Genomic DNA, 23622 nt, shown 5'->3' with positions numbered 1-23622 from the left:
CAGGCTTCTATTTTAATCAATCCAATTAACCAATAACCATTTCCTAAGTAGTTGCTTAGGTGCCACACTTTCAAAGACTCGATTAAGAATGTTATATTGAGGGCTTCCCTAGTGGCGCAGTGGTTGAGAGGCCACCTGCCGATGCAGGGGACGTGGGTTCGTGCCCTGGTCCGGGAAGATCCCACATGCAGCGGAACGGCTGGGCCCGTGAGCCATGGCCACTGAGCCTGCACATCTGGAGCCTGTGCTCTGCAACGGGAGAGGCCACAACAGTGAGAGGCCCGCGTACCGCAAAAAAAAAAAAGGAATGTTATATTGAGGGACTTCCCTCATGGTCCAGTGGGTAACACTCTGTGCTCCCAATGCAGGGGGCCCGGGTTCGATCCCTGGTCAGGAAACTAGATCCCACACGCAGGCCGCAACTAAACATGCCACAACGAAGATCCCACAGGCCACAACTAAGACCCGGCACAGCCAAAATAAATAAATATTAAGAAAAAAAAAAGAATGTTATATTGAGCCTGACACTGAAGCAACATCTGCCCATATCACTCAGTCGGCACATAAAATACTGGCTTGTCAAATAGATTTTTGTTCATGTATAAACATTATCTTCTAAACAGATTACCAATCCTGATACAGAGAAGTTGAGAATGTCAATTACTCAATATGAGCTACATGCAGATATCTCATCTTTACCTATATGGTCAAAGAAGATACTTTCTCTTGGGAAAAACTGTTGAACTGAAACTCTAAAAAGACAGCTCTGCCACTCAGTCATTCAGTTATGCATTCAACATTCTCTCAGTGTCTACTGTAAGCCAAATACTATGCTACAAATTAAGGATATAAAGGTGAAGAACTTGGCCGCTGCTCTTAGAATAGTCACAGTTTATTAGGAAAAACAGACATGCAAATAGACAAATTTTAACATAACACAGAGTATAATTCAATAGTTTTTCACTCATTCAACAGATAAAATTTAGATAGTAATTATTATCTGCCGGGGACAATGCAAAGATACTGAATATACTACTAGCCCATGTCTCCAAGGGATGTCAAGGCAATTACAATATAGTGTGATAAGTATTATATAGAGGTAAGCAGAGGATTCTGTGGGAACACTGAGGAGCTAACCCAATCTTAAGAATTGGGGGAAGATTTGCAGAAAAAGTGACATAACAGAGCTGAGTCCTAAAGGACCGCCAAGAGTCAAAACAATTTGAGAATGAGGTAAAGAGTGTTCCAGGTAGAACAGAATGTGAGAAAGCCCAGAGGCAGAAACAACCATGGTTAGTTTGGAAGAACTGCAGGAAGGTTAATGTGAATGGGGCACTTGGTACTAGAGGGCGGTATGAGTCAAGGCTCTTCATAAATGCAAATAAGAGAAATGATCTTGAGTTCCTTTAAACAGATAAGGAATTTATTGGAAAAGCAATGGGTAACCTCAAAGATCCAACACAAGGGCTGAAAAACCTAGACTCTGAAACTAAGCCGTTACCAATCTAGGCTAGGCAGTCATAACTGCAACTGAAACTACTCATGGTACCAGCGGGTGGAGACATGACTGCCAATATAACATGAGGCCATCACTGTTGCCACTGACCCAGTCCTTGATCCTCCGTGTCCCTCAATGCAGATTCAAAGTGCCCACCTCAATGCAGATTCAAAGTCCCACCAGGTCACATTCCTAAGCCCTAGCTGCCAGGGAGCTGGGAAAATGAGGATCCAAACTTTTCAATATCTGAGATGTGAGATAGGTCCTGTCCTCCACCAAGACACTGTGGAATTTCCCAGACATAAGAAAAGAGTTGATACTGGTCAGATGAAAAAATGACAAATGTCCATTGCATGGGGCACAGTGAAAGACTAGGCTAGAGAGGTAGGTGAAGACCAGATCATGAAGAGCCTTATAATTCACAGTAAGGAGTTAGGATTTATCTGTACTGAAAGAGAGGGAGGGGGCAACATATACAACCTGCATTTTAAAAGCCATATTGGGGACAATATGGAAAATGTACGGGAGGAGGCAGAGCGGGTGACAGGACAACATGAACAAAGCATTTCTTTCTAGAGAAAGATGAATGAAGTGCTGTGTGTAATGTAAGGAAGAAGTCACTAGTTGGCTGCAGGAGGAAGTTTCTCTCATTCTCTGGCTAGAATTTGTCATTAGTAAACCAGTTCCCCACGAGTAAGAATATATATCCTTTGTGCTCTGCCTTGAGCACCCTGTCTCAGTCTGACACCATTTCCCATGCCCCCATGGTACACAAATGACCCCATGAAGGGAATAATAACTGCTGCTTCTCTTTTTTCTTCTCTTCTCTTTTCATTTCTTTTTTTTTCTTTAACACCATTTATTGAGGACTTAGCATATGCTTGGCATTTTATATGCAGTTTCTTATTTAAACTTTGTATTGGCCCCATAGGGTTAAACACTCTCCCAATTTTACAGATCAGGAAATAGAGGTTCAGAAAAGTTGAGTACCAAGTTTACATGGCTAGTAAATATCAAAACCAGGGTTTAAAATAAAAGCTCAAATTCTGTCTCTTCCCTATGCCAAACTGCTTGTAGAATTCAGTAGATGGAGGACATCTATCTATGTGATGGAAGACATCTCTACAGGACTAGTTTGAAAGACCACTACTATCAACTCTATCCACCCACACCCCCAAAAAGCACTAAGTGGAAGATATGCCACCAGGGAAAATGACATGTGCATGAAAGCATACAGTCTTGCCCTGAGGAACAAGAAGTGATTCTATGTGTATCATGAGGTGAATTATTGAGTTCCTGAGGGGGAGTGGCTAGATTTATGGCTAGAAAAGCAAACACAGACAAAAATCACAAAGAGCTTTATAGTTTTAAGAGATAGCCTGTAGGAAACTCCCAAGTTTAGAGCAAAGAACGAGCAGGTCACCTGCAGCCCACATTAGTACTTTGCAGAAAAGACAGTATTTGAGGCAGACCTTGAAGTATATTGAAGAGTACAAGGAAAAGTACTCCAAAGGATAGGAAAGGAAATGCCATAAGCAAAGGCATGGCAGGAGCAGCACACCAACCATGTTTGGGGATGGCCACAGCATGAAGAGGACACAAGGGAGAAAGAAAGACAGGTGTTCAATTATGTGAATCTTCAACCTGCAGTTCTGGGAAGACATTTAGATGGAGGTGTCCAAAGACAATCGAGGAAGGAACTGTACCCTAACAGAAGAGGCAGATTTGTGAATCAACTGCATGTCGACAATGACTGAAGCCACAATGGTCAGTGAGATCACTGAGAGAAAACATAAAGTGAGAAAATAGATGGAATCAAAAACAGAACCTCAAGAGACTCGCACATTTACAAGCGGGAGGAGGAAGAGGAATTATGATGACTAGAAGAACAGTCAAAGTGGTAGGAGAACCACAAAGACATGAAAACTGAGTGAGGAAAGAGTAAGAGGAAGGTTTGATCAACCCAGGAGTCTCCCCTTATCCACAAGGGATAAATTCCAGGACCCCAGTAGATGCCTGAAACCACAGGTAGTACTGAACCCTATATACACGTGTTTTTTCCTATACATATAAATCTATGATAAAGTTTAATTTATAAATTAGGTACAATAAGAGATTGACAACAATAATTAATAATAGAACAATTACAAACAATATATTGTAATAAAAGTTATGTGAATGTGGTCTCTCTCCCTCTCAAAATATCTTACTGTAAAAAAAATTTTTTTTAATAAATTTATTTATTTATTTTTGGCTGTGTTGGTTCTTCATTGCTGCGCGCAGGCTTTCTCTAGTTGCAGCAAGCAGGGGCTACTCTTCATTGCGGTGCTCGGGCTTCTCATTGTGGTGGCTTCTCTTGTTGTGGAGCATGGACTCTAAGCACGTGGGCTTCAGTAGTTGTGGCACGTGGGCTCAGTAGCTGTGGCACAAGGGCTTAGTTGCTCCACAGCACGTGGGAGCTTCCCGGACCAGGGATTGAACCCATGTCCCCTGCACTGGCAGGCGGATTCTTAACCACTGTACCAACAGGGAAGTCTCTTACTGTACAAATTTAATGCCTTTTCCATCTTTAAGCACTTATCATTTACTTGGCCATAACTTTTGCAGTTTGAGGTGCAACAAGAAAACTAGCAGAATTTCTTTTTCCTTCCTCACAATTTCACGGATAGAAGATTCGGTCTTACCACAGATATTAGCAAACTCAGCATACAGGGTTTTTTTTTCCTTATTAAGTATAGAAGTTTCACCTTTTCACTTAAAGGAAGCACTTTAAAGCTTCTCTTTGGCTATCTGAATTGCCAGCATCACCACTCTTGTGCTTTGGGGCCATTTTTAAGTAAAATAAGAGTTACTTGGGAATTCCCTGGCAGTCCAGTGGTTAGGACTTGGCGCTTTCACTGCTGTGGCCCCGATTCAATCCCTGGTTGGGGAACTAAAATCCTGCAAGGCTCGCAGCGCAACCAAAAAAAAAAAGAGTTACTTGAACACAAGGACTGCAATACCCCAACAGTTGATCTTATAACTCAGATAGCTATTAAGTGACTAATGGGTGAGATACACTGGACAAAGGGACAATTCATGTCCTGGTGTCCTAGGCAGGACAGGGCAGAAAGGCACAAAGTTTCATCACGATACTCAGGACAGCGTACAATTTAAAATTTATGAATTCTTTATTTCTGGAATTTTCTATTTAATATTGTCAGACCACTCTTGACAGGTAACTGAAACCATGGAAAGAGAAACTATGGATAAGAAGGGGCTACTGCAGTGCCAAATGCTACAGAGAAATTAAGGAGGAGTCGTTTAAGAAAAGACTACTGGTTTTGCAATTCAGTGGTCACTAGTTAGTTACCTTCAAGATAGCCGAGAGGTCTGGATATAAGTCAGACTGCAATGGGATCAGAAACCAAGCAGATTCTCCATAAATTAGTTTTCCCAGGAAATAAATAGTGGCTTTTCGGTGCAAGTTCTCTGTGTCTTATTTAATTTTAATAAATTGTCTGTTTGGCTTATTACTTCTCTATATTCTAATCTACTATTCTTTAGTTTAATCATGATCAAAGGCAGAAGTATATCAAACGATGGCATTTACACCTTTAAGAAAGAAAACATCAGATCATATATGAAAAGTCCACAACTAACATCAAACTCAAAGATGAAAAACTGAAAGCTTTTTTCTTCTCTTAGAGAAGAGATGAGGAACAAGACAAGGATGCCCACTCTGACCACTTCTATTCAACACAGTTCAGAAAGACTCAGCCAGAGAGATTAGGCAAGAAAAAGAAATAAAAGGCATCCAAATTGGAAAGAAAAAAGCAAAATTATCTCTGTTTGCAGATAAAATGCTTTTTCTTTTTTTCTTTTTTTTTTTTTTTTTTTTTGGGGTCCGCGGGCCTCTCACTGTTGTGGCCTCTCCCGTTGCGGAGCACAGGCTCCGGACGCGCAGGCTCAGTGGCCATGGCTCACAGTCCCAGCCGTTCCGCGGCATGCGGGATCTTCCCAGACCAGGGCACGAACCCGCGTCCCCTGCATCGGCAGGCGGACTCTCAACCACTGCGCCACCAGGGAAGCCCCAAATGCTTTTTCTTATGTAGAAAACTCTCGAGATTCCACCCAACAACTGGTTTATTAAAACTAATAAACCAATTCAGCAAACTTCCAGGATACAAAATCAACCCTCAAAAATCAGTTGTGTTTCTATACACTAACAATGACAATCAGAAAAGAAAATTAAGAAAACAATCCCATTTGCAATAGCATCAAAATGAATAAAATACTCAGGAATAAACTTAACCAAGGAGGCAAAAGACTTGTACATTGAAAACTACAAAACATTACTCAAAGAAATTAAAGACGACACAAATAAATAGAAAAACACTCTATGCTCATGGACTGGAAGACTTAATATTATTAAAATGTCTATACTATCCAAGGCAATTTACAGATTCAACACAATCCCTGTCAAAATCTCAAAGGCATTTTTTTTTTTTTTTTGCAGAAACAAAAAACATCATCCTAAAATTCATATGGAATCTCAAAGGTCCATGATAGTCAAAACAATCTTGAGATGGGACTTCCCTGGCAGTCCAGCAGTTAAGACTCCATGCTTCCAATGCAGGGGGTGTGGGATCGATCCCTGGTTGGGGAACTATGATTCCATATGCCCTGCGGCACAGCCAAAAAATTTAAAAAACAAAAAACATGGGCTTCCCTGGTGGCGCAGTGGTTGAGAGTCCGCCTGCCGATGCAGGGGACACGGGTTCGTGCCCCGGTCTGGGAAGATCCCACATGCCGCGGAGCGTCTAGGCCTGTGAGCCATGGCCGCTAAGCCTGCGCGTCCGGAGCCTGTGCTTCGCAACGGGAGAGGCCACAACAGTAAGAGGCCCACGTACCGCAAAAAAAAAAAATCTTGAGAAGAACAAAGTTGGAGGCCTTACACTTCTTGATTTCAAAACCTATTACAAAGCTAACAGGTAATCAAAACAGTATGGTACTGGGGAATTCCCTGGCGGTCCAGTGGTTAGGACTCCACGCTTCCACTGCAGAAGGCATGGGTTTGATCCCTGGTCGGGGAACTAAGATCCCACAAGCCATGCGGCACAGCCAAAAAAAACAAAACAAAAAACAGTATGGTACTGGCATAAAAACAGACATATAGACCAATAGAACAGAATAGAGAGCCCAGAAATAAACCCTAATGTATACCGTCAAGTGAGCTTTAAGAAGGGTGCCAAGACCACACAATGAGGAAAGGACCATCTCTTCAACAAGTGGTATTGGTAAAACTGAATATCCACATGCAATAGAATGAAGATGGGCCCTTATCTTACACCATGTTCAGAAATTAAGTCCAAAACAGAGTAAAGATCTAAATGTAAGACCTAAAAGGATAAAACTCCAAAAAGAAAATATAGGGGAAAAGCTTCATGACATTGGAATGGGCAATGATTTCTTGGGTATGATTCTAAAAGCACAGGCAACAAAAGCAAAACAGACAAAACTACATCAAACTTAAAAACTCCTGCACACAAAGGAAACAATCAACAGTGTGGGACATGGGTGAACCAGTCCTTGCCATCCCAGAACTTACACTCCAGGGGGGTAATAAGATATCAAACTATACAGCAATAACACAACCACTTATGTGGTGAAAACTGTGGCAAAAAGGAAAAGCACAAAACGTTGCAAGCATACATTACAGGAAAGCTGGTTAGGTCTAGAATGGGTGGGGTGCTACCTGGAGAAACCTCCCTGAGGAAGTGACAATCAAGACAAGACCTCCACATTATGGGTGGAGGAAACTTTACAGCAGAGGAAGCAGCATGTCTGAAGACTCTGTGGCTGGAAGGGTCTTAGTAATCTGAGGAAGGTCAAGGTGGCTGGACTGAAGTGAACAAGAAGGGAGGAGAGAGGAAGAAGAGGAGGCTAGAGAGGTTGCAGAGGCCAAACTGAATGTGGCCCTGTGTGCCATGATAAAGATGTTGGACTTACCTTAAAACAATAGCAAGGCATTGAAAGGTATGGATTCAATATTCAATATTACCTCAATGAAAATAAATCCATAAATTGAAATGGTCTCTAGGTCTGTTCTAACTACAAAAGGTCTAGAAATCTATGATTCCATACTCCATTTCATCTACAATTACAAACTGTGCTCCAAAATTCCAGTTTGTATCACACATATTAAATCAATAGTCTCACATTTAATAATAATGGCTGCTAGTGGTTTCAAGGTGTCCAAATGGAGGATAATTTCCCAGAAAGAAAGTGTAGAGTCCTTATTATTTTTAACATATAATTACTTCACACCAAAATTCATACATATGAAGAATAAGGTATGACCTCAATTCTGACTCAAAGCACTAAAGGTATTTACAAAACTAAACTCACATGTTCTCTAAACTAGAAATTTCATACAAACCAGCTCAAGACTAAAGTGGCTGTGGAACAGAGACGGTTCTCAGAAGACAGGGAAACTGGCCAATTGGACGCTTTAGAAATTGATTGTAGAAATTTTTTTTCTCAGAAAGCATTCATACTCTTTGATCAGTGATTCTACTTCAAATAATCTATCCTAACAAGTGAATCCGAGTCAGATAAAGATTTATCTAGGATAGTCACTATTATTTATAAGAGTGGGGAAAAAAAAAGTCCACCAAAAAGGGAATGGGTATAAAGTCACAGTACAAAACTATTATACAGTCACTGAATACCACTTAGTACCTGGGTGACCTTGGGCAAGCAATTTAACCCAGGGTCCGTCTCATCTTTAAAATGGTGGTAATGATGGTACTTAACCTACAGAGTTGACATAAAGACTTAATTAGAAACCTGTTTAAAACATTTAGTACCTGATACACAATAGACTCTAAATAAATGTTAGCATATGTATACTCAACGTCTTTTTTAAAAAATTTAATGATATGGGACAATATTAATGTTAAGTGTTCAATATGATCCCAACTTGAAAAATAATATATAAAAACATATTTTAAAAAACAAAAACTTGGGAATTCCCTGGCAGTCCAGTGGTTAGGACTCTGTGCTCTCACTGCCAAGGGCCTGGGTTCAATCCCTGGTTGGGGGACCAAGATCCCACAAGCCATGCAGCGCAGCCAAAAGAATAAATAAAATAAAAACTCAAAGCACACATACAAAATGTTAACAGTAACTGCCTATATATGTTAAAGTTATGGGTGAAACATATTTTCTTAATAAGTTCCTTTTTTTTTCTTAATTTCAACAATATCCTGTTATTGCCTTTACAATTAAAAAAAACTTTAAAAACAGTATTTTACATTAATTATCATGGAGATGCAAATCAAAACACAGTAAGATTCATACCCACTGGAATGCCTATAATAAAAAAAAAAATGTTGGGCTTTCCTGGTGGCACAGTGGTTGAGAGTCCGCCTGCCAATGCAGGGGACACGGGTTCGTGCCCCGGTTTGGGAGGATCCCACATGCCACGGAGTGGCTGGGCCCGTGAGCCATGGCCGCTGAGCCTGCGCGTCCGGAGCCTGTGCTCTGCAACGGGAGAGGCCGCAGCGGTGAGAGGCCCACGTACAGGAAAAAAAAAAAAAAAAAAAATGTTGGTGAGGATATTAAGAAATTGGACCCCTCAGCCATTGCTGGAAGAAAAGTAAAATGCCCAGCTGCTTTGGAAAACAGCTTGGCAGTTTCTCAAAAGGTTAAACACAGAGTTGCCACATGACCCAGCAATTCCATTCCTAGGTATATACCAGAAAACTGAAAATATACATCCCCACAAAAACTTGAACATGCATGCTAACAGCGGTAAATTCATAATAACCAAAAAGCGGGAAAAACTCAAATGTCCATCACCCAATGTGCAAACAAAATATGGTATATCCATAACGAAATATTATTCAGCCATAAAAAGAAATGAAGTACTGTTATGTACTACAACATGGATGAATTTTGAAAACATGATGCTAAGTGAAAGAAGACATACACAAAAGACCACATATTATGATTCCAGTCATATTGTATGAGCTCAGAATAGGTAAATCCATAGAGGTAGAAAGTAGATTAGTGGTTGCCTAGGGCTGTGAGAGGAGAGTAAGGGTTAATGGGTACAGTTTTTTTGAGGGAGGGTAATGAAATCTTCTAAAACTGATTTTAGTGATGGTTGCACAAAAATGTGACTATACTAAAAACCACCAAATTGTACCCTTTAAATAGTTAAACTGTATGGTACATGAATGACATCTCAGTAAAGCTGCTATTTTTGAAAACAATATTTCTTTAAACTACATCACTCTTAGATTTATATTGCTGGCCAAAGTATTCAATGACATAAAGTCACCCATATTCTCAGCAGGGAACCTCTTTAATCACTCCGAAGTTTTTAGTCCTGTGTAACTTTACAAATCTGACCAAAATGTAGAGTCCAACTTGACCACTGTACCAAATTAATACTATATAACTTTCAAGCAACAATGAAAGAAAAAAATAACATAGGCTATAGGACAATAAGAAAGAACTGTACAAAAGCATGGTTTGGGGAACTTAAGAGCAGTACCCCTTCCTATTAAATGATACTTGTTAGGCATACATTTGACAACATTTTGAATGCGAAGGCATATTCATTCCACTAAAAGAAATTTGAAAACTCATTTTATAGAACTATAACTAACACAGGAAGAGCAAGCATCCGGTAAGAAAGCAAAAATGTCCAGCCTAGGAAAACAGAAAGCAGAGACTGCTAGACTCTAGAAAAGGGACATTATATTGAACAAAAATTTTTCTTTGTGTGTTTTTCTTTTGTGTGTGTGTGTGTGTATGTTTCCCAAAAAAACAAACAAAAAAAAGGATTATGTTAGAAAGCAGCAAATTCCCCAATTAGGACTTGGCTTATTGCCAATGGATTACTGGTTTTTAATCATCAAATAGCCCAGACCAACCTTTATTGTGTAGAATCAGGGAAAATAACTGACCATGATTTGGACCAAAAATTAAATCTCATGAAAGGCTTAGTTTGCCTCATAAACATGCTGAGGCAGAACTAGTTTTTTATGTAGTCTACTAGGGCTCAATAGTAAAAAGTTAACAATATAACACTTTCTTCAATTACTCACTATCAGATAAGCCAGGCGCAGGGGTTTTTTTGCCCAAAAAAAAGAGGGGTGGGGGGAAGCTCACAAAAAATTCTTCCTAGATGTTCACAGAATCCTATTCTTTTATGTATGTATGTATGTATGTATGTATGGCTGCGTCAGGTCTTCATTGCTCTGTGCAGGCTTTCTCTAGTTGTGGCGAGCGGGGGCTACTGTTTGTTGTGGTGTGCGGGCTTCTCATTGTGGTGGCTTCTCTTGCTGCGGAGCATGGGTTCTAAGCGCGCAGGCTCAGTAGTTGTGGCTCGCGGGCTCTAGAGCGCAGGCTCAGTAGCTGTGGCGCACAGGCTTAGCTGCTCCGCGGCATGTGGGATCTTCCCGGACCAGGGCTCAAACCCGTGTCCCCTGCATTGGCAGGTGGATTCTTAACCACTGGGCCACCCAGGAAGTCCCCAGAATCCTATTCTTCTAATCCTATTTCTTCTAAAGAAGAAATTTAACAAATAAGCAAAGAAAAAGTTAACAATCAGCGGAGGCAAAATATTTGCTACAAGAACACACATGTTAATCATCTGAAGCCTCAGGAAAGCTGAAAATAAATTCTATCAAAATGTGAAGAAGAACAGGAATTATTCTCTCTGAAGAAGCAAATATAGAAACCAAATAGAAAAATTACTTTTTGCAAAGCAAGTTTCATTATAATTTATCTCTTGGTCTCAACCGCTTCTGAGTAATTCTCTTAGGCAAAGGCAGAAAACCTCTCAAATAACCTTGGGGGGAAATGACCAAAATGAACACTGAGGAACACCAGATACTAATTAAGAAGAAAAAAATCACCTTAAAACACTTGAGAAAGAACCTAAGAGAACTAGAAGGAGGCTGAGATAGTCTGAGATGATCAGAATGGCTTTTAAACCATTCTACCCCTGCCCTTACATAACCAGTAACTGGAAAACATTAATTCTGGAAGGAAGTAATTAATCCCTCAATAGTACATATAGTTAAAAGGACACTGGTCTAGAAGTGAAATGGCTTAGGTTCAAAATCTATCTACCCCTTTTTAGCTAGGCAACCTTATGCACTCTATTTCCTCCCGAGTTAAATGGGGATAAGAATTCCAGTTGTGCATCATCACAGGATTACCATGAGGATCACATGAGACTTTACACACACACACACACACACACACACACACATATATATAGGAAAGCACATCTTGCAAATGTTTAGTCATTTCATATTTTCATTGCATAACTGATGACAATCTCTAAGTTTTTATGTTAACATTCTTCAGTCACTATTGGCATTTTTTTCAACCAAGTTTCAAAACAAGGCATTAATCTTTGCTCAATTTAAACCCACACCACAAAAACCTTGCCTGCTTTATTTGGATTGAAGGCCAGGCAAAATTCCACTCCAGGTGGCTAAGCAATAATAAACAAGGGCTCACTGTTTCGTCACATCCTCACTTGCTCTGTGAATAAAGTTTTTCTCCAAATTTTGTGGCTAATTTTGGACTTTTTAAATACTGCTGTATTTTCTCCCCCAGTTACAAAACTTTTAAATACCTAAATACTAAAACAAAGAACATTTTAAAACTTTAAAATTCAAGATGTTTAAAGAGAGTTACATCAAGGAGAACAAAATGTGATATCAGGGTACAGCACTTCAGATATTCAACCATGTTTCTCTATCTACTAGTCCAGCCCACACAAATTCTAGCACTGAAAAACAAAGCAATTTCCAGATTTCTGAGAATCCCCCAGTATGTTTCATTTATATATATGTGTATATATATATATATATTTTTTTTTTAATATATATAAATTTATTTATTTTATTTTATTTATTTTTGGCTGCGTTGGGTCTTCGTTGCTGCGCGCAGGCTTTCTCTAGTTGTGGTGAGCGGGGGCCACTCTTCATTGCGGTGCGCAGGCTTCTCATTGTGGTGGCTTCTCTTGCTGTGGAGCACGGGATCTAGGTGCGCGGTCTTCAGTAGTTGTGGCTCCTGGGCTCTAGAGCGCAGGCTCAGTAGTTGTGGTGCACGGGCTTAGTTGATCCATGGCATGTGGGATCTTCCCGGACCAGGGCTCAAACCCGTGTCCCCTGCATTGGCAGGCAGATTCTTAACCACTGTGCCAGCAGGGAAGTCCCTGTTCTATATATTTTAATAACAGACATAATTCTGCTTATTGTCTTTAGTTTTTAAGATTAAACACATGCACACAGCAGGTCATCAAACATTTGCTGAATATAAGACATATTTACTATGTGAACTTGGTTTGATTTTGTTTAAATAAATTGAAATTTTTGAAAAGTAAAAATATGATGAGGTTATAGTATCTGTTTAAAACACATTTTTGTATTTTAAAAGTAGGGAAGACAATAAGTCTTTATTTTTTATTTATTTAAAGTCCATGATGCCAGAGTGCTAACACATACTTTAGGGGAAAAAATTAGGGAACTAGCCGTTGTTTGTCCTAGACGCACAGAGACAGGGAGTCCTTTGGGTTTGATGGTCCATTGCAGACTGACTGTCTTATTTCTAGTTCATAGGGCCTAAACTTGATTAAAATAGATATTGGGAGAATAAAAGAGGGATATACCTAATTTTAACCCCTTCTGTGGGATCTGGGCGTGTACCATATCCTAACCACTTGTCTTAGGGGTTGTTAATGGAGTGTAAATGTTCTCACCACTATAGTTGTATTCAAAACCTCTTGCCTTTTATTTAAATTAGTGCAGAAATATCAAACGGTAAACTCAAGGATTCTGAAGCTGTTGTAGCTAATCATGGTTAAGAGAATTTCTTTAAGATACAGAAAAACAAATACTATATGTTCTCAGTTATAATGCAGACTATTTAAAACAATGGACTCAAAGAAATAAGAGAGTAGAATGGTGGTTGTCAGGAGCTGGGGGGTAGGGGAAATGGCGAGATGCTGGTCAAAGGGTACAAACTTTAAGATGAATAAGATCTGGGATCTAGTGCACAGCATTGTGACAACAATTAACAATACAGGACTATATACCTGAATGTTGTTAAGAGAGTAGATCTTAAAAGCTATAACCACAAGGAAAAAAAAAAGGTAACTATGGGAGGCAATGATAACACAATTAACTTTACCATGGTAATCATTTCGCAATATATATATGTATCAAATCATCACATTGGGGGACTTCCCTAGTGGTGCAGTGGTTAAGACTCCACCTGCCAATGCAGGGGACATGGGTTTGAGCCCTGGTCCAGGAAGATCCCACATGCCACGGAGCAACTAAGTCCATGCACCAAAACTACCGAGCCTGCGCTCTAGAGCCCGAGAGCCACAACTACTGAAGCCCGCACACTTAGAACCCATGCTCCGCAACAAGAGAAGCCACCGCCAAGAGAAGCCCATGCACCACAACAAAGACTCAACACAGACAAAAATAAATAAAATTTTTTAAAAAGTTAGATTAAAAAAAATCATCACGTTGTACACCTTCAATTTACATATATTAGGTATCAATAATATCTCAATAAAGCTGGGGGAATTTTTTCTAAATAAAAAGAATTTCTTCACCAAAAAAGACATTTTTACTTATAATACAACTATAAACACAAATGAGCTACCTGATTAATAAACAGAAAGACAGCCCAAAAAAGCTTTAGAAAATAGTACAGCATCATACTGTGAAGTTTTGAAACCTCACACATCAGTTTCTGTATAATTTGTTTGAATCTTTTTTATCATGATATAATTCACATTCCATAAAATTCACCCTTAAAGTGTGCATTTTAGTAGTTTTTAGTATATTCACAAGGTTTTGCAACCATCATCACTATGTAACTCTAGAACATTTTCATCACCCCAAAAAGAAATCCCAAACCCATCAGTAGTCACTCACCATTCCCACTTCCCCTCAGCCTCTGGCAACCACTAATCTATTCTATATCTCTATGTGTTTGCCTATTTTGGACATTTCACATAAATTGGACCACACAATATGTGGCTTTTGTGAGTCTGATCAAGTCTTTCATTTCATTATGGTGTGGTTTCTCCCTCTGCAGTTGTTTCTAATTAAAGTATGACCAAGTATATGTATAAAACATACACACACAAATAAAGAGCAAAAAATTGTATTATGAGGGTGATATGGAATAATAGATATAGGTACAAAGAATACTACCTAGATGAATACACCGCAATTTGGACAATCTTTGCTGCAAAATTTCTAAAACATATAATGTGATTTTTAAAGAGAATGCTGACCAACATTTTGGCATTCTCCATACCGGTAACTTAAATTATTATTGTAAATTTTAATTACTGTACTTTGCTTTAATAAAAAAGACACTTAACTATAAAAAGAATTTATAAATATAAGTAGCTATAAAAATCCCAAAAAAGTCAACAGAAAAATATATGTCAATAGTTATGGTATTTAGGTGATTGGAAAACAGGCTTTTTAATGTGTTTTATTTTTAATTTAAAAGTATTATCACTGTCACTTTTTGAAAGACATTTTTGACATATATCCAAAAATTTCAAGCTTGGTGTTATAAATAAGCAAAAGCAGTAATTCCCAACCCTTCATGTGCATATATGATTACTTTCATACCTAAACTAAATGTACATGATATGGAAAGATGACACTAATATATTGTTCAGTTAAAAAAGTAAGTTGAACTATATGTAGCATAATCCTATTGGTATAGAAACAAAACACCATGTATTGCATAAGTGTGTATTTGCATGTCTATAAAAAGGTCAGCAAAGATATTCATCAAACAGTTAAAAGTGGTTACTCCTACAGAGTCAGACTAAAAAGGGTAAAGAGGTTTTACTTTTTATTTCCTATATTTGTATTAATTGACTATTTAATAACAAAGCTACTTTTTGTAATTTTTTAATCACCAATGTTTTTAATTAAATGTGCCATCAATTTAGATTATTTTCTTTAAAAAAAATAAAAGAACATTAAAGTCAAAACTTTACTGTGTCCATTTTTAATTATCCAAACCAAGGGAGAAACCAAACCCAGCAGAAAATACCAATATGGCTTCCAAACGCATAATCTTTTTTTTTTTGCAGTATGCGGGCCTCTCACTGTTGTGGCCTCTCCCCTTGCGGAGCACAGGTTCCGGACGTGCAGGCTCAGCAGCCATGGCTCACGGGCCCAGCCGCTCCGTGGCATGTGGGATCTTCCTGGACCGGGGCACGAACCCGTGTCCCCTGCATCGGCAGGCGGACTCTCAACCACTGTGCCACCAGGGGAGCCCGCATAATCATTTTTTACAGCATCTTTACTCATAACATATCCCAGAGGAAGCATCCAAGTGGCACCCGAAAAAGTCTAGGATGAAAGTTTTGCTGTATGATATCTATAAAGATAATTAACATCACATTTTACCCCATCATATCCATGCTTTAACAATCATTGCCAGTACATGTGGAACGAGAATTTAAAAAGAAAAAACAGCTCCCTAAGAGAAGACAGGTACAGATTAATACAGAATACTTAATTTCCAAAAAGAGCCAAGTCATAAAAATATCGAACGAAGTTTTAGAAGACACTGGAGAAGAGAGAGAAATAGGAGTACTGTCAGTCTCATTCTTTCTTTCCTTTCTGATTTATCTCGTGATGCTTCACACCTAAACTCCTTAGTGAACTCACCAACAAGGGGCTATAGGGCCCACTTGAAACGTGTGATCTGAACAATGCTGTAAGAAGGAAGAGATTAGAGTCATACCTTTTCCAGAATGAACTTGTTTAAATATGGCATGTAGCCCTGATTGGAGACAGGCCCCTCATCATCATCCCGGAAGTGCTCTTCAAGGGCAACAGGGTCATGTGGAACCTTCAGCACTGTGCACAGGTTATGGGAAAGGACCTAAGGGAGAAAAAGGGTAGTTTAGAGGCATCCACTAACCAGCACACGGCACCTTCACTGTCCGAACACAACTGGCTGCTCCCTGTCCTGGGGAGAGAAAGATGAAGAATAAATTGCCAGCTGCCAGCTCCCCACCTGTTACCCATAGTGTCTCATTGCCTCCCCAGCTCTGGTCCACTTCACACAAGTCTCTCTTACATGCCCTACAATGAGCCAGGCTCCATGCAAGATCTGTGGCAGACTCCTTGTAGTCTTTTATTAATTGGCCCACATTAGAAAGAAAAAGGGGGGAAAGAGCGAGAGAATGTGTTTAAAATTAAACTTCTAAGTAGAGCAGTCCATCAAGTAGAGCTGTAAGAGAAAGAACCTGGCTCTGAACAGCTGCAGCTGGGGGTTCTGGACACGGTGGCTGACCTGGGCCCAGCCACAACCTCTCTGGGCTTCAGTTCTCTCCTTTGTTCAATATAAAGGGCCAAGTTAATACACAAATATACCAGATATTAATTAGTAATCTCTAAGCATCCAAACATCTCTAAAATTCTGTGATGCTAGGCTAAGTTTTCAGGATGAGTATAAAAGAGTATAAATATAAAAAGAGAAAGAAATCAAGGGCCCAATTTAGAAATACATGAAAAATCAATAGCAAAAAAATCTCAGGAGTCACCAAAATGCTTGAAAATATTCTGTCAAAAATCTGCATCCTGGGGCTTCCCTGGTGGCGCAGTGGTTGAGAGTCCGCCCGCCGATGCAGGGGACACGGGTTCATGACCCAGTCCGGGAGGATCCCACGTGCCGCAGAGCGGCTAGGCCCGTGAGCCATGGCCGTTGAGCCTGCGCGTCCGGAGCCTGTGCTCCGCAAGGGGAGAGGCCACAACAGTGAGAGGCCCGCGCACCGCAAAAAAAAAAAAAAAAAAAAATCTGCATCCTGGTCTTGCAATAATCGAAGTGCACACTTTAACATTCAGGTAGCTGAGTTAGCAGTCTGGGCTCTTTCAGTACTACTCTTTTTTCTTATTAAATGAAAATCTAAATATAGAACTTAAATCCCTTCCAATTCCATTTGTGCATTCTAAACAGGTCAAATTACAGAGCTAAGGCCATGCTGCCTCTAACACAGAATCTTATTAGATGTTAAATCCCAGGTTAAAATCTTCCCTGTTTGTCTCAGCCCTATCCATTTAATCGCTTAAGGAGCCAAATTCATCTCAATGAATACTTTCAATTCCATAAAGCAAGTTACTTTTTTCTGCACACACATATTTCATTAGAATTTTTTAAGATTAAAAAAATTAACCTATAAAAAAAATTTGCATATCTTCTTTCTACATTTGTTTTGTTTCTCAAAGCTCCATTTATGTGGAGATCCTTTTCTACATGGTCTACTGGTTTTAAGGAAGTAAGTAAAGTAAAGGAAGTAAACTCACAAATGGTTATAAATGAAGTAATGAAGACTTCTATCAGCCCCTACAAAGCAGGCTGTTTTTCTCAAGTAAAACTTCTATTTGCCAGTAGTAAAGCACATGAAAAGGGCACGGTGGAGCTTTTACTGAATCTTGCACCACAGTCAGCAAAATCCTCAATAGACATTTCCTTTCTCTATTTACCTAGTAAAACCTACAGAGTAATTATCTACCTCCAAAAAGGTTTTGTGAGGATCAACTTCAGGAATGCAAGGAGCTTAAAAACTGCAACATACCATGGAAATATAGAGAAATAAAGAGCATACTCCTCATATAACGCTCAACGGTCATTCAAATTTTTTAATTATTTGGGACTTTACTCAAGTTAAAATTCCCAACCACAGGTTAACCTATGGTACGTTCATAGAACGTTAAGAACAGTGAGGAACTCACTGAGTAGTGATACGTAAAGATCTACAAGATAACTTAAGTGAAAAAAGCAATGTACCTAAGACTACATATAGTGGGTTATCTTTTGTGTAAAAGTAAAAGGAAGAAAAAATAAGATACTCTAGAAGGATATATAAGAAACGAGTAACCATGGGGAGAAAACTAGTATGACTGCAGACCAGGAGCAAAAGAAGATTTCTTACTGTATCTCCCTTTTCATTAAGTTTAGGAAAAAATTTTCCCTATTCAAAAAACATAAAAACTATTTTAAAAATTAAACACACACACACGTATATATACACACATACACACGCACATACACACACACACACATACACACACACGCGCGCACTTTTCTTAATGGCCAGCTTAAGCCCATACAGCTAAATCTACTTATCTTTGAACTCTACACTTTTTCTTCTACACTAACTTACTCCCTAGAGATTAGGTATAAAAGGAAGACATATTCCACAGCAATGTACCATGACTAATGGATGAATAAGATGTAAGGGCAATAAATGAGCTCAGAAAGAATAGTGTGTGCTACAATGACTTCACAGACTAAGTGAAATGTAACCTAGGCCTTAAAATAAAAAGAGCTTTTGGATAGGAAAAGGGCAATTGGAAAGCTTTCCAATAGAGAAATAACATGAGAAAAGTAACTGATTAATGCAAAATCCTCAGGGTACAAAAAGCAGACACCACTCTCTCTCACACCCATCCCTTTCTTTGCCTTTGGGTTTCACAGATCCTCCAACTAAAGCCCTGGCAGGGGCCTTAGATACCATATTGTCATCCTTCTCATCTTATAGATGGTGAGTACTGGCTCAAAGAGATTAAATTTGTTTTTCTTGACTAGGTTACTTAGGAGAACTGAGACTAGAAGTCAGGTTTTGTAATTGCTGGTCCAACACTCTCCAGTAACAAGGAACATTATGTTTCCAGTTTTCTAAAGTCAACAACATCTTTGCAGAGCTGCTTTAGTTCAACCAGTGATCCCATTGAAGATTTAGATTTAAACTCTAGACTTCAGCCTTGGACAATTAAGTACAGGGATAACTAAATCCAGTGATAACTTTCTCAACCACCTTCATTTAGTTAAGCAAACTGTGAGGGAGGCAGATTACATTAAAGGACCCTGGAAGAGGAGACCTGAGTACCAGCCCTATTCATGTGGTCTGTTCCTGTACAGTGGTTTGCCATTTACCCTTTTTAAATATTAGAATATTTTGCTACTTACTCACTTAGTCTCAGTATCCTCACTGCAAAAGGAAGAGTTGGTGACTTGTCTCTAAAAGCAATGTTTTTAAAAGCTCAATCCTTAACTATCAACCCAAACTCATTTCATGAACTCAACAGAAAGAACTATAATTTAGATCAGAAATTCGGCTTTTTTCATTGTTAGTAAGGCCTAGAACTGGGAAGTCTTCTTCAAACAAAATAACAAACTGAATAATAGATAACTGGAAAAGTTTTGTAACTAAAAGAAAAAAAAATGTGCCATCTTTTAAACTTTAAAAAAATTTTATCAGTAATTTTTTTAAAGCCTAGACAGTATCTCAAGTTTTTTAAGTAAAAAGTAAAATGTATTTAAAAAAACAAATTCTTGAAGGCCAGAATATAAACTAATAAGAAGAAGTAAAATCTCCATAAGCTTAAACAGCAGTTTATGCTTTTTAGAGTAGACTCACATCATCCATTAGCTGGTTTTAGTCTCACCCCTGGAAAGTAGATGGTATTGCTACTTTACAGATGAAGAGGCTGAGTGAGAGATAAGGAGATGTCCCCCAGGTGACAGAGTTGTATGTGCCGTGAAACTAGGTCTAGAACCCAAACCTTATACTTTGGTGCCCTTTCCCTGCCCGGCCACATTCCCTCTCCTCCTGGAAAAAAAGAGAGCCCTGCCTATACAAAAGTGACATGAATGCTGTGGCCATGCATGCACGTTATTGTTAAGGTGCAGTGATGGACTGGTGCCCACCTGGGCAGTTCTCCAGCACCCAGCAACATGGCTGGAGCTATTCAGTGGAGCCAACTTAAATCCAGTGGTGAAGAACACATCCATCTAGAAATCTGGGACCACTCTCTCTCTGGAAGCCCTCATCTCTCAGCACCCGCCTTTGGGGGAAACTGTTCCAAGAGGTACTAGCCTCCTCTCCCCATGAGGAAGCTGGAAAACAGATGAGGACAAAAGCAATCAAGAGGAAATAGGACTACAAGTTCTTGATTTGTAAAAGGACTGCCCCTCAATCACTCTAATCAGTGTTTGCAAGTTTCTTGAGAAAGTTGAATTTATCCTACTTCAAATGCCTGCTCCTCCAAAGGCCATTCTTTCAACGCCCACATAATTGCTAAGCAACTTTGCTCTCAGGCCCCGATTTGAAGAATAAACTATTGTTACTACAATAAAAGATCCATATCCATGCCAGACCCTCATCTCTCCAGTTCCTTCATAGCTGTCTGCTAATGCCTCTGCAGGGCCTCCGCAGACGAGAGATGACTAATTAACTGCTCGTGTGGTCTGTTCCTTTTCAGCGGTTTGCCATTTACCCTTTTTAAGCATTTTGCTCCAACCATCCTGAAAAGATATCAGGGATGATGAATGGCTAAACAGTATTTTAACACATGAGTGCCTAATGCTTACCCTCCTCCCTCCCAAAGATGTAGAGATTACAAAGGTTCTCTGAAATGAGCCCCCTAGTCACAGACTGTTTCCCTTTACAGGATGTGCGTAATGGGCAAAATTCAACACTGAAAAAAAGGGGGGTAGGGATCTCTATTCCGACAAGCTTATCTTAACCGACACAATTACAGAAGTATAATTCATAATGGGCAACCTTTTTTTTTAAATGTGAAAATTCCTGTCTGATTTATAAAATTTCAAGCTCAGGGCGAATTACCAGAAAACTCTTCCTAACAGAATGACCAACTTCCTACCAGAGCTATGCCCTGCCTTAAGAGCATTGTCTTAATAGAAGTCCCGCCCCTTACCACAAGGACTCATTTTCCCTTTCCCGACAATATCTTTTCATCCTGCTTGTCACTGCTTAAGGCCTGCTTGCTTTCTCTTAAATTATCTTTACCACACTCAGCCTCAGAAATCTCAGTCATCTCTGACTCAGTCCCTGAATGCAATCAATCACCATCCTAGACACTTTTACCAAATTAATCTTCAAGGGCTGCTGACCTCACATTAACACCTTGTCTGAAAGTCATCAAAAGCCTACAGAAGTAAAAACCAAAGAGGTATCTGAGCTCCGTATTTAAGTCACTTGGCAAGCCATCCCCACTTTACATTTGTAGCCTTATTTTTTCCCACCCCTCTGCACCAACTGTACAAATCTAGTCAAACAAGCTTACTCACAGCATCCCAAACAAACCCTGTATCACTCCCCTGACCCATCCAGGCCTCTGCTCTAATCACCCCTACACCTCCATTTCCACCTAACATAACTGCCATCCCTTTCTGAAGCCTCCACCTCCCAAAATCAAGATGGCCTTCCCCACTCTGCATTTCCCAAGCACTCTGTATTTCTTATCTTACACTACCACACATGATTTTCTCTCTCCCATAAGACTGTAAATTTCTGAAAGGCCCATGTCTTACCTACCCTTGCATCCCCACAGCACTTAACGTGCTACTCAGAATGAAGGCTTTCAATAAATGCTGAACAAATTCATTCTAAAAATTCTCTTTTCACAGAAAAACCATAATACTTTAACAATGAAAGTGCTCTTAGGAAATAGCCTACTGCTATCTCCTTATTTCATTGATAAAAAGACTGAGGCCTGGGCTTCCCTGGTGGCGCAGTGGTTGAGAGTGCACCTGCCGATGCAGGGGACACGGGTTCGTGCCCCGGTCAGGGAAGATCCCACATGCTGCGGAGAGGCTGGGCCCGTGAGCCATGACCGCTGAGCCTGCGCGTCCGGAGCCTGTGCTCCGCAACGGGAGAGGCCACAACAGTGAGAGGCCCACATACCTCCAAAAAAAAAAAAAAAAAAAAAAGACTGAGACTTGCCTAAGTCACAAACTCATTAGTAACAAATCAGAAACAAGAACCCAGGTCTCCTAACTGCCTGTCCCACAATCATGCCCGGTACTGGAAACATTCTCTTTTGCCTAGTCACATCCTTCAAGACTGGGTTATTCTTCATAAACTCTAGGAAACCTTCACCGCCCCCTCTGTCCACTGAACTCCTATTCAGCACTTAACGTGAATTCTGTTTCACATACCAGTAATATCTCAAATACCTAACTGCAGCTCAGTAAGGGAGGAAACCCTGCCTAATGTTGTTCTTCCATATCCTTTACGGTGACTAGCAGAGGGTTAAGGGAGGACTCAGTGGGAGCATAACACTTATGGACACATTAAGGAAGGATATCTAACTCAAAACCGTCTGTTGTGATGTGTCCACAGAACGTTTACCATTGAACTACAGTATATGCCACTGGATTACATTCTACATAGACTACCTTTAATAAGTTATTTTGGATAATTCACTAACTTAGCCCTCTTCAGAAAGAAAATATTGGTAAATTTGACCACATAGAAATTCTTAATTTCCCTTTAAAAAGAGACACCATAAACAAACAAAAAAGGCTAATAGCTCCAATATTCAAATTACTCCTAGAAATTATTAAGTAAAAGGTGAACACCTAATTTTAAAAATGGACCACAGACACGAACAGAAAATTCACAAAAGAAGCTAATGACTAATAAGTATAGGAAAAGATGCTTAACTTTGCTAGTGATCAACATAATGCAAACTAAAAGAGCTACTACTTTTTGCCTGAAAAACAACACCTGGTGTTTGAGCAGACACAGGGGAGTAAAAATTGCCAACACCCAACACTGGAGAAGGTATAGAGCAGGTTTTCTCTGTCACTGCTGACATTTTAGGCCAGATAATTCTTTGCTGGGGAGCAGGGGGAGGTGTCCTATGCATTGTAGGAAGTTTAGCAGCATCCCTGGCTGAAAACATCAAAACACCTCAAATATCTGTGAATAGTAAAGTAGTTAAACAAAGCATAACTCATCAACACGATGAAATAGCTCATAGTCATAAAGGATGATGGTGTCTGTGTCTATGTGCACTGACATGGAAACATGACCCTAACACACTAAGAAAATAGGCTACAAAAGCATATGAAATAGGATCCTATTTATATAAAAGGATATATATGTATGAGTATATGCATACACGTGTGCATGCATGTGTATACATGTAGGAAGCAAGGGAGATAGAGGGAGAGAGAGGGAGGAAGGATGGTGAGTGAAAGATGTTAGAAAATCATTGCAAAGTTAACTGTATCTGCCTTTG

General features: G+C 39.6%; 1 protein-coding gene across 2 annotated transcripts in view; it reads right to left on the bottom strand.

Annotated features, from left to right (window-relative positions):
• SWAP70 (switching B cell complex subunit SWAP70) overlaps positions 1-23622 on the bottom strand; it is a 94031-nt gene that overhangs the window by 37705 nt on the left and 32704 nt on the right. For both annotated transcript variants that reach the window (XM_029207419.1, XM_029207418.1), the window contains exon 2: positions 16310-16450. In XM_029207419.1, the coding sequence (XP_029063252.1) occupies positions 16310-16342 (33 nt within the window). In that variant the 5' untranslated portion in view covers positions 16343-16450. The remainder of the gene's footprint in view (positions 1-16309; positions 16451-23622) is intronic.

Source organism: Monodon monoceros, unplaced genomic scaffold, assembly GCF_005190385.1.
Source record: "Monodon monoceros isolate NGI ecotype Baffin Bay Population unplaced genomic scaffold, NGI_Narwhal_1 Super_Scaffold_7, whole genome shotgun sequence".
In the NCBI taxonomy this organism is placed as follows: domain Eukaryota; kingdom Metazoa; phylum Chordata; class Mammalia; order Artiodactyla; family Monodontidae; genus Monodon; species Monodon monoceros.
Note: the sequence above shows the minus strand (reverse complement) of the source record. Positions and strands in the feature narration are given on the sequence as shown.